At 40.2% G+C, this 12,202-nt stretch overlaps 1 protein-coding gene across 5 annotated transcripts in view; it reads left to right on the forward strand.

The window, feature by feature from the left end:
- Positions 1-12,202, forward strand: part of FARS2 (phenylalanyl-tRNA synthetase 2, mitochondrial) — a 477,859-nt gene that overhangs the window by 102,847 nt on the left and 362,810 nt on the right. For all 5 annotated transcript variants that reach the window (XM_045584236.1, XM_045584234.1, XM_036446280.2 and 2 more), the window contains exon 3: positions 10,043-10,202. In XM_045584236.1, the coding sequence (XP_045440192.1) occupies positions 10,043-10,202 (160 nt within the window). The remainder of the gene's footprint in view (positions 1-10,042; positions 10,203-12,202) is intronic.

The following is a 12,202-nucleotide window of genomic DNA, read 5'->3' on the forward strand; positions in this document are numbered from 1 at the left end:
TTCCCATTTATATTCCACATTTGCAGTTGGAGACCAAAAGGGTATCAGTAGGTTTTACTGAATCCACGTAATTATAGTAGCAATATTTTTTATACTAGCTGAAGTGTGAAAGTAGTAAATATTTTCATAGTGACATGCTGCTTCACAGTAGACTTCCCATTTTGCTAAAGACCACGTTTTTTTACTGAAAGCTATTTGTATGGATTGAGTGGCATAATTCACATTTTCAGCTTGGTAGAGTCACGTGCAATATTAATTAGAGTTTTCTTTCTAGGGAGCCTCAAAACCGGCTAGCAATATGTATGTGCAGATGCCATAGTTTACTCTAAGATGTAAAAGATAACACGCCTACTATTTGACTGATAGTGTGGCCTTTAACAAGCATCTTAGCTATCTGCTTTCTGAGGCTTTGTCCTTGACTTACTGTTTAATGTCATCCTCCTGATTCATCCCGAGGAGTTCTCTGTGAAATAGTAAACTTGTGAATATGAAGGTAAGGTACAGTTCTCTTAAACTAATATGTCATCTAAACACTGATATTTTTCAGCTATATAGTCTTTATATATTATAGTAATGTTGTATGTGATTGATAGCATTCATCATCATAGCAATGATTTCTGATCTTTTTCTTTTACCATTTGAGAATCTGCTGAGAGATTTGGAGACCCCCCGCCCTCCCCACCACACACATAGCATTTTGAATAGTTTAAGGAATATTATATGCTCTTTTGTATTAGATTATGAAATTAGAAGTAATTGTTGAGGACAGAGTTCAATCTCCATGTCGGTATTCCTAGTCTCAGTCTGTAGTAAATTGGAAAATGTATTCTTTATTCTCTTAGCAATTTTTTCTTGGATCACATTGGGAACTAAACTGGGGTTATGTTTGGTTGTAAGTTACATAAAGAGCAGCATAATTTAGGGTTAAATTGGCTATAAGAAGACTGCGAATGCTGCTTAACTTGGAAATGACCAGATGTCAGCTACTGGCGTGATTTAAGGGTTGGGATCAAAGTCCAGAGCTAAGAATCAGAGGCTGTCTAAGAACAGGAGGGTGAATTGAATGTGTCTAGGGAAGTCAAGGGAACAGTTTCTGCCTAAGTCTGAGAGCCTCTGTCCTGAGACAGGGAACATTTCTGAGTAGTGACCATTCCAGATTTAAGAAATGGAAATAGTTATTCTGTGTTTAGAAATATCATAAGGCAGAGAATTACCTGGAGATGGGACTCAGGTACAGAGTTGGGTAGCATGGATCTTGTGGGGAACAGATCTTACCACACATACATTGAAAGGTGACTCTTGGAGGCCTGTTTTGTGTTGGGGGTTTAGATAATTTGTTTTATATATTGTTTAAGGTTTATGACTCAGGCTTAAACCAAAACAGAAGGATTTACATTGGACAAATGGAAAGAATAACTTTCTCACCATAAGAACTGTGAGGGACTTTTTTATTGGGTTACCTTCTCCAGGCTGATATTTCTTAATATTTTTAGAATATAGACTTGTAGATAAGGTCAATGACTCTTCAGTTAAGTTGCCCCAACTCATCTATTTAGTACAGAAAGAACTTGTGATACCAATGATGTGTTATTTCTCAGGGAATTTATAATAGGACCATGTATAACATGTAACTATCTGCTTTGGGAATAGTGGTATAAGTGATTCTTATTTGAACTATAGTGTCTTAAATACCATTTTAAAATCTAGTTGTTAAATATTGATTCTATCATGTATCAGTATAGTGTTTATCAAAAATTCATTCATATTGATACAACTGACATTGGTTTATTGCTACAAGGCTGTATTAACATTTGAAATGACCAACCTAGGATACCACTGAAGATCTACTGGTAGTTTTCTTCTTATGAATTGTGGAAATTCCAACTTTTAAATTATATATGAGGGTTATAGGAGCTTATTTGTGTTGTCCATTTGTATTAGTCAGGATTCTTCAGAAACAGAACAAGTAAATTGTGAGTGTGTGTGTGTGTGTGTGTGTTCACATATATATATATGTTTTATATAAAGAAATTTATTGTAAGGAAGTGGCTCACGTGATTATGAAAGCTAAGCGGTCTAGACCAAGGAGAGCTGAACCAATGATATAGTTTCAGTCTGAGTCCAAAGGCCTAGAAGCAGGAGAGCCAGTGTGGACTTCCAGTAGGAATCCAAGTCTGAGCAGAAGACTGATGTCAGCTTGAGGGAAATAAAATATAAAAACAAATATAAAAATAAATATAAAATGTAATGTAATGTATAAAAGAAAGCATAAAATACCAAATAGAATGCAGAGGAACAATTCTTCTTACTCAGTCTTTTATTCTGTTCAGGCCTTCAAAAGGTTGAGAGAGGCCCACTCAGATTGGGTCGTTCAATCAAATGTTAATCTCATCCAGGACCTCTCACAGACACACTCGTTTAACCAAGTGTTTGGCCACCCTATGGCCCAGTCAGGCAGACACATAAAATTAACCATTACCCTGTTCATGAGCAGCCAGACTTTGTAGGGGAACACTGAGAGTCCCTCTTCAATTCTAATAACTCCATAATTTTGTTCAACAGATGCCACGTTTTAGAAATTCCTAGTGAACCATTTAGTCAATTGCTAGGAAATAACCTTTATTTGCACATAAAAGAGTTAAAGTAGGAATTATGTATTTCTTGCCCTACAGGATCGAACAACAGACTTGAACTTTTGGTTGATGGCTCTTGAGTCTTATCTGTGGGCCTTGGCATCATATGTGGAACATGTTTTTGGTAGCTGCTTATTCTGGTTATAACACCATCTTCTAAGTTGTTGAGAAGGGAGTGAAACCCTGGCTCTGAATTTCACTCTCTGAGGACCTTAGAGAAATTATTTGACCACTTTGACCCTCAATTTCCTTAATTAAAACAAGGACAACTCGTGAGTTGTGGTTAAAGAACCTAGCATGATGCCTTGTGAGTGGAGATGCTCAGCAAAGATTAGCTCTCCTACCCATACCCTTATATTTATCTTGAAAATAGGTGTCTGTCCTAAATCCTTGGGTGGTATAGATCTACCTGTGTATCATCAATATGAATCATATCTTGTGGGTTTTACTTTTTAGGTCTGTACTACTATTTTTTTTTTTTTAAGCCACTTCTGTCTCTTCTGTTGATTAGTACATCTATCATCTTCCTTTAGAGTACATGATAGCATTTAGATGGGTCTCAGTCCTGTTACATTTCATCCACTGGCACCATGAATGAGCTGTTCAAGTACCTGAAGAAAAAAAAATGCAATCCCTTTCTCTCTATTTTATCTGTCTTCATTGCTCAGGAAGAGGATGACGAGATCGCAGTTTTAAAGTTGACAGAGAATGGATGAAGTTTTCTCCTTTAAATGGTGGTTGTCATGAGAACCGGTTCACACCAGGACAGGGTATTTTTTGTTGTTGCCATTGTTGCTTTTTTCCTAAACTCATCCAGATGTTGAATCTTTCATGTAGTTTGTGCGCAGTTTCATGTAACTTCCTTGCTTTGATGGATGGAAGTTTCTGAGGTTTTCTCTGTATAGGCTAGATGTTGGCAGGATATTAGTCTATTTCCTTCTTCCATTAGTACCCCTAGGAGAACCCCAGTAGAAGAAAAGTGCTAAAAAATATACATGTTATAATATGTTAGAGTTGAAAAAGCAGGGAAATCAACTGACCAAATTTTGGGGATCCACAGATCTTTGGGGCATGGGAGGAGGCAGAAAGCACTGATACTCTACGGGCTTTGCAGCTGAATGCAGCTGGGCCTGCCAGGAAAACAGCCCTGAGGAGTCCCATGGATAGCAACTAGCTATTCTGAGTATATTCCTGAACCTGGCTTCTTGAGAACATAGGTTTTTGTCACTAAGCAAGGAACTCAGTAGCCTCTTTGAGATATTCATCTTGAAAGTTTCTGTCCTGGAGGCTTCATGAGGGGAGATTTGGAAAGACCATGCTGTCCAACAGGATCTGTTCCAGTTTGCAAATGAAGGTCTAGTGCAGGGTGGGGAAGGGTTGCGGGGGGGGTTTGGGAAGGGTAGGGAGTGGTTCCCTGGGAAAGCTTCTGAAACCTTTGGAATTTGACCTTTTCAAAGTGAGGCTTTTCTGTGTACCCCCCAGCCTGGCAGAAGTTGCCTTTCTACCACCAATGTTTTTTGTTTTTTTTTGGTAATATCTTTCACCATAGAACATTGACTGTTTCAAATCTTCCCGTTATTTCAGTGGCACAAAGCTTCTTGTGAGGAGAGGAAATAAGACAAACAGCAGGGGACAATAAAGACTGCTTTTGCAGTGCAGAGCTTTGATGCATTCCCTCCCCGTGCTAATCTCTGTAACCTGATTAATTGGCAGGTGCTGTGTTACAAAAATCCAGGGAATGACAAAACTGACTCAATATCAATTAGCTAAAACAGGATTGGACAACCCACAGAGACCTGAGGACAGAGTTGTATTTAGCTGGGCCCTTTCAAACACAAGTCTTCTCAAATGATGAACAGTAGAAGATCTCACTTAGGGCCTGCTGTTTAAAGAAATTAAAAGCTGTGGAAATTAGCAGTTGAAATCCAGCTATCTCTTTAATATGTCTGTCTATTCATCTGCTAAGACATCTGATTCTTCCTCTAAAGTGATTTGAATACTTAATATTTGCCGAAATGCTTTAGTTGGATTTTAATAATGTAATTGAATTCGCTTGCTTGGGGATTTCTGTGGTAAGATATGTGAACGTGCTTATTTTTATAAGTGATTTTTACTTATTTCTCATCTGCGAACCAAGAATTAATAAACAGTCGGTCTGCAAATATATGAGGGCTGTATTCTTCAGAGTTACAGGCTTTATCTGTCACTCTCCAAGTGACTGGCTTGTCCCTGAGGCTCAGATGTGATCTGCTTAGTGACAAGTTTTGGTTGAGGTGAATTGGATATAAATTGCCTTTGTGTTTAGATACCATGTGTTCTTAGAAATCTCAAATTAAACAGGATTATCCTATATAATAAAAGGGTATTTTGCAAACAGACTAAACAGCATAACAACCAATCAAAATGTAATATGCTAATGATATGCTAAGGCTGCTCAACTGTTCACTATGACATGCACTGACCACCAGGGGCAGATGATCCGACCAGTAGGTTAGCTTGCTGCTGGGGTCTGGCCAATTGGGACTGAGCAAGGTGGGTTGGACATGCCCTGTAGTCCTCCCGCTGTCCCTCCCTGGCCTGATTGTGCACTGGTGGGGACCCTCAGCCTGGCCTTTGCCCTCTCGCAATCCTGAACCCCTTGGGGGATCTCAGAGAGCCTGTTTCGGTTTGATCCCGCAGGCCACTCCCCTTGGGAGGGTGCGAGAGGCAGGGCTCATGGCTGGCAAACACTGCTGTGGCAGCGCGAGCCTCTCCTAATTGGGACTGATTGGGCACGAGCCCACGGCAGGCACAGTGGGCCCAGGATGAGGGGAGTGGCAGGTAGGAGCTGCAGGTGGCGATGGACTGTGGGTTTTGGCCCAATGTCTGCAGGCCACCCAGAGGTATCCCACCTGTGCATGAATTTGTGCACTGGGCCTCTAGCTGTAAAATAAGTTCCTAAGTGCTATTCCTTTCTTTTGCAGAAAAAGGAAATCTTTATCTTTGGGGGTAATGTTAGAAGGCTTATCAAAGGATCTTTTTAATTAAAAGAATTTTTAAAATTGATTTCAGAGAGAAGGGAGATGGAGAGAGAGATGGAAACATCAACGATGAGAGAGAATCATTGATTAGCTGCCTTCTGCACACCCCACACTGGGGGTTGCGCCTGCAACCCAGGCATGTGCCCTGACCGGGAATTGAACTGTTACCTCCTAGTTCTTGGGTCAATGCTCAACCACTGAGCCATGCCATGTGGACCTTACCAAAGGATCTTAAAGAGAAATTTGAAGTGATCCAGGCAGTGAAGGGCTGCTGTGTTCCAGATAGTGGAAGTAACAGATTTGAAGGCATGAATTCCTAGACCATGTATTGTGGACTTGCTGGAAGTAGGGGGAAGAGATAGGAACTGAAGTTAGAGAGAGAGGTATAAACTGCTTCATGAAATGCCTTCTAGGTAACCTTATGGAATTTTAGCTTTAGTTTAAAAAGAATGAGAAGTCTAATAATTTTTAAGCATAAGAGTGATGCAGTTAGATTGGCATTTTAGAAAAAGGATTTTGCAAAATAGCCCATGGCATGGAGCAGTGTAGGGAAAGAATGAAGATGGTGAGACTAATTACTAGATTATAATCATCCAAGAAAGCAAGGCAAAAAAATGGTGGGATCACAGATATGAAAAGGTGGATTTGACCATATTAGGGAGGTGGAATCTTCTGGCTTTGGTGGCTGTATGTAGTGAAGGGTAGAAAAGGAAAGCATTTGATTTTGGTTTGCTTTATTGGTACCATTTCCAAGGTTAGGGATCTCAGGAGGAGAAATGCTTTGGGGTAAGGGTCATGAGAGCTAGTTGAGTTTGTGATCTGTTTAGCTGGAGGATTTGCAAATGGAGATGACCAGAAGGCAGGTGTGTATATGTTTCTGAATCCTTGCATAGTCGTCAAGGATGGAGATGGAGATTCTGATCTAACAGCATACAGGTGGTGGTTGCAGCTAGTTTAGCTGCTTCCATCTAGGAGAGAGTAAACAGAGTTAGAAGAGGACAAAGTTGAAAATAAGGCCTATGGGATACAAACATTTAGTGACAAGGAAGCAAGGAGGGCGACACTGCGAAGAATGACCAGCTTAACTGTGAAGAGGAGAGAGGGTAGTCTATAGCATGAATTGGGATTAGTGGGGATTTTGTGGATTGCTTAACAGGAAAATTGAATATGTTTATTGAGGAAAAACAGCCAGAAGAGATATTAAAGGTATAGGGGATATGGGATGATTTCTAAGAATTTTGAGGCGACAAAGTGATGAGATTGGGTGTAATCAAGTCTTTGGGAAAGGGGTTAGTAATGCCTAGAGCACATGTGTCAAACACAAGGCCCGCGGGCCAAATCCGTCCCACCAGGCCTTGCAATGTGGCCCGCACCGCGCTGTCATCACTGCACTCCGCTGCGTTTCCATCACAATGACAGTTTATGACTGTTCAGTAAACCATTCGGCCCACGATTTAGGCTGGATTTTAGATTTTGGCCCCTTCTCTGATTGAGTTTGACACCCCTAGCCTAGAGCCTGACCAGAGAAAGGCATATAGCCCCTCCCTCTCCAGCCCTCCCATTTAAGGTGGGCAGGAAGGTTTGAAGCAAGACTACAGAGACAAATGCACTTATGAATGGGATAGAAGGCTAGAGGTTGGGGGCTCTTCTGATGACTACTCTTTTCTCAGGAAGAAGGCAAAACCAATTTATGTCCTCCCTGGTGAAAGTAGGTGTGACAGTCATTTTTAGGAATGAGATAAACGATGAGAGTAGTCTCTGAAGTTAATTGTAGAGAAAAACTAACACTTCCTTCTCTGAGATTTAGTTCTTAACTCAGCACATGCTTAAAGAGGCAGTTCTAAATTAATTAAGTAATTAAAAAGAAATGAGCAAAGCATCTGCTGTGTTCAAGGCACTGTGATGATGTTCCTTACTCTTGAGGTCACACCTGTTATACAGAACCCTTTCCTATTACTCCTAAGTTGGTTTAGAAAAACCCGTCTTTTTTCACAGTAAGATTTTGAAATGTTGCTGTTTGGGTATTTATCTCTCTTTAGCATGCTGATCTCAATCAGAGGAGTATATGGTCCCTATATTCAATTTTATAATAATATTTTTATTTTAGACTAGCTCTCAGATTGCAGAAAAATTAGTACAAAGACAGTACAAAGAGTATTTGTGTATCCTACACTTAGTTTCCCCTAAACTAGTATGTATATTAATTAGTCAACAAATTTTTTTGTATATTTATTTTTGTTGGTATTTCCAAACCTTCTTGCTGTGGCCTTTTCAGTTATCTTTGGCAGTGAGAAGAGAACTTGCCTATTGATAATTCAGAAACATGAGTTGAATCAATAATTTAAATAATCTCTCTTACTGTCTTTGTGATTGTCTTGTCTCTGAGAAATCTGAGAGGAAAATAAGATGCAAAGAAAAATAAGTACCAGACTTGAATTTTATCATGTGAGTATAACCCTGGTGTCAGTTATATGTGTCTTTAAAAAAAGGAGTTATCTAGTAAATACAGTTTGTTAGAAAAAAAATCTTTTAAAAACGGATTCATGAGTAATAAATAATGAAAAGAGCAGTATTTGGGTGCTAAGATCATACAGCCTCTCTAGATGGCACTGGTTTTATACTGGCCCTTCAGTTTTGAGCTATAAAAGTTCTCTACTGCTGAACATCACGTTAGTGTTCACTAGCACACTCTGTTTTTACTTCCCACCCAGCAGAACACAGAACGAGGAACCTCTTTTATTTGCTGTAAGAGACCATTCATAACAAAGTCATTATGAGAGATATAGAATTTGCTGATAATTTTGCAAGTAAGAATGGAGAGAGCATCAATATCATGTAATCTGCAGTGAAATCATTCTGAAAATTTTAAATGAGCCTATCTCTTCTCTCCAAGTCCCTTTTTTTCTTTTTCTTTTTTAAATCTGGTATGCACTTTTCAGCCCCAGGATATTTCAAAATCCTTCAAAAAGAAACTCTTTAACAACTTATATTCTATGGGCACCTTTAGCTTTTCACTTCTCAGCTCTATTTTTGTGACACACCCCAACTGCCAAGGAATTATTTTTACTTTTTACTCAGAGACTAATGTTTAAAAACCATCTAATTAAACCGGTAATCTCGTGAGTCAGATTCTTTCTAATAGAGTTATACAGCTAAATTAAACATTTAAAAATATAATTTTGCAGAAATGTTTTAAGATTGTTAAGTATAGCTTCATTCTAAGACAAAGCATATTAATCTCAAAATGTTATTTAAGTACTGTTATTGAGGTTTTAAAACTCATCCTTTTCTTCCTCATTCTCTCCCCTCCCTTCTCCTCTGCACTACCTCCTCTTTTTCTCTTCCTTTTACTCCTCTTTCTTTCCCCCTGCTCCTACTACTCCTTTCACTCCCACCCCCCTTGTTCTTTATTAAAATGCTGGTGTTCACTATCTGAATCATAGTTATGAACTCATTTCTTTCCTGTACTCATCCTGTCGATTTAAACTATTTTGTTTGGCTGTATCACCCAGCAGTATTTTTCAATTAACATTATCTTTGATTGCCTCTTTAGTACTCATGTTTCTTGTATTTGCATTGCATATTGTTCAGAGCAAGTATGCTGTTAAGGGCTACCCCATAATATTTAGACTTCTGCTCTATTACCTCAGGCAAAGATTGACTTATGAACCTAAAATTAACTGAATTGGTGATATAGTATGGCTAATTGGCTTATGAACTAGTTAAAATTTCAAATGATGTTGATGTGACCTTATATTTTTGTTTTTTTTATTTAATAAATTTTTATTCTTCAGATTATTACAATTGTTCCTCTTTTTCCCCCCATAGCTCTCCTCCACCAGGTTCTTACCCCCCCCCCCTCTGCCCTTACCTCCCCCCACTGTCTTCATCCATAGGTGTACGCTTTTTGTCCAGTCTCTTCCCGCACCCCTCACCCCTTATGCCCTGAGAATTGTCAGTCAACTCTCTTTCTATGTTCTTGATACTATTATATTCACCAGTTAATACTGTTCATCAGATTTTTTATTCTTTTGGTTTTTAGATTCACTTGTTGATAGATATTTATTTGTTGTTCATAATTTTTATAATTTTAGAGTCTGAAAGCCCAATTCACTGGCATTTTCACTAACATTGAGGATAATGTCTCCTGTAAGGAAATGATTATAAGTTAACACAAAAGTAAAATGAGAGATCAGCAAAGATCAGAACAGTATTTTTTAATTTATTAAACACTATAGCAGTGTTTTTATTCAAAGTCAGTACTAAATGACTGTTAAATTTATGTTCATTGGCTATAAGACAATGGATTTTATTCCCACATTATGTTTTTTTATACAGATTGACCAGGATACTATTTTTATTTATTTATATTATTCCTTATGTTTATAGTTATTTGCTGGTATAAAGGATGGAGAAAGCCTGCAGCTCTTTGAACAAAGTTCTCGTTCTGCCCATAAACAAGAGACACATACCATGGAGGCCTTGAAGCTTGTGGAGTTTGACCTTAAGCAAACACTTACGAGGCTTGTGACACATCTTTTTGGAGATGGTAAGTATTCAAATGCCTTTGACTTTGGGGCTTACATATTCAGTAATTACTATCATTCTTAAGTTATTAATATAGCTGTGTCTAGATTTTTTTGGTCTAAATTGTGGCTTAATTGTTCAGGCCCATAGTGAGGTAGAACTTATGGATTTCCTGGTTCATTCCTTTGAGAAGCAGGAGTATATGAAAATGGAATTAACTAGAGAAAGAAAAAAATGATGATATGCTGTGATAAGAATGAGAATGGATTAAAATCAGGTCATTCATCAATAGTGAGAAAGTGTATAGACTAATATTCTTGTATAACTATATTGTCATTAGGTCAGACTTTGATGATGGGGCAATATTATATTTTTTCTCATTTATTTATTAAACATTCTTTAGTTACAGTTAACATTCAGAATTATATTTATTTTAGGTATGCAGGAGAGTGATTATACTTCTATATAACCTAGAAAGTAATCACCTTGATAAGTCTTAGTACCCACTATACATAATTATTAGATACTAGTGACCCAGTGCATAAAATTTGTGCATGGGGGTTGGGGGGGTCCACTCACCCTGCTGCACCCCCTCCAATTGGATATCCCTCTTGCAATCCAGGACCACTGGCTTCCAACCACTCACCTGATTGCCCCTAACTGCCTCTGCTTGCCTGCCTCATTGCCCCTAACCCTTCTGCCTACCTGCCTGATCGCTCTTAACCTCTCTGCCTGCTTGCCTGATTGCCCCTAACCCCTCTGCCTAACTGCCTGATTGCCCTTAACCTCTCTGCCTGCCTGCCTGCCTGATTGCTCCTAACTATCTCTGCCTGCCTGCCTCATTGTCCTAACTGCCCTCCCCTGCCAGCCTGATCTTACCCCTAACTGCTCTCCCCTGCTAGCCTGATCTTGCCCCCAGTGACCCTCCTCTGCCGGCCTGATCTTGCCCCCAACTGCTCTCCACTGCTGGCCTGATTGCTCCCAACTGCCCTCCCCAGCTGGCTTGATTTCGCCCCCAACTACCCTTCTCTGCTAGCCCGATCGCCCCTAACTGCCTCTGCCTGCCTGATCACCCCTAACTGCCCTCTCCTGCAGGCCTGATCTCACCCCCAACTGCCCTACTCTGTGAATCAATTTGATTCTGATTGGTCAGTTTCTATACCAGTCAGTGTCAGAAGCTCCGCCTCCTAGGCAGCCATTGGCTCCTCACATTTCACCCAGATTAGTTCTGATTGGTCAGTTTCTATGCCAGTCAGCAGCAAAAGCTCCACCTTCTAGGCAGCCTTTGGCTCCTCACAGTTGACCACATTTGGTTCTAATTGGTCAGTTTCTATGCCAGTCATTGTCAAAAACTCCACCTCCTAAGCAGCCATTGGTTTCTCACACTTCACCAGATTAGATTTTGGTTGGTTGGTTTCTATGTCAGTCAGCGTCTCTGGGCCTATCAATGAGGCCTGACCAGAAAGGTGATGCTGATCAGTAGCCCTGCTGGAGGCCTGGAGAGAAATGGAGGTGCGGCTGCTGGCCAGACTAGGAGAGAAAGAGAGAGCCAAGTGCTGATCAGAAGCTGCCACAGAGAAAATGGATCAGACCCTGCTTCTCTCTTCAGGTCTCTATCCAGATCTGATTCAAAGCACCCTCAGCAGTGAGTGCTGGGTCACCACGCCTGCAGCCACAGCAGTCAGTGGTTGGTTGCCACAGCAACCCAGCACTGACTGCAAGACTGACTTCCAGTTGGTCAAGCCTCGGGTCATGACAGACCCAGTGTTTTTATATATTAAGACCAGAGGCCTGGTGCACGAAATTTGTGCATGGGGTAGGGGAGTGTCCCTCAGCCCAAGCTGCACCTTTCCCAATCTGGGACACCTCAAGGGATGTTAAACTGCCCGTTTAGATCCGATCCCACAGGATCGGGTCTAAATGGGCAGTCAGACATCCCTCTCACAATCCAGGACTGCTGGCTACCAACTGCTCGCCTGCCTGCCTTCCTGATTGCCCCTAACCACTTCTGCCTGCCAGCCT

The sequence above is a fragment of the Pipistrellus kuhlii genome, unplaced genomic scaffold (genome assembly GCF_014108245.1).
Source record: "Pipistrellus kuhlii isolate mPipKuh1 unplaced genomic scaffold, mPipKuh1.p scaffold_m20_p_2, whole genome shotgun sequence".
Lineage (NCBI taxonomy): Eukaryota > Metazoa > Chordata > Mammalia > Chiroptera > Vespertilionidae > Pipistrellus > Pipistrellus kuhlii.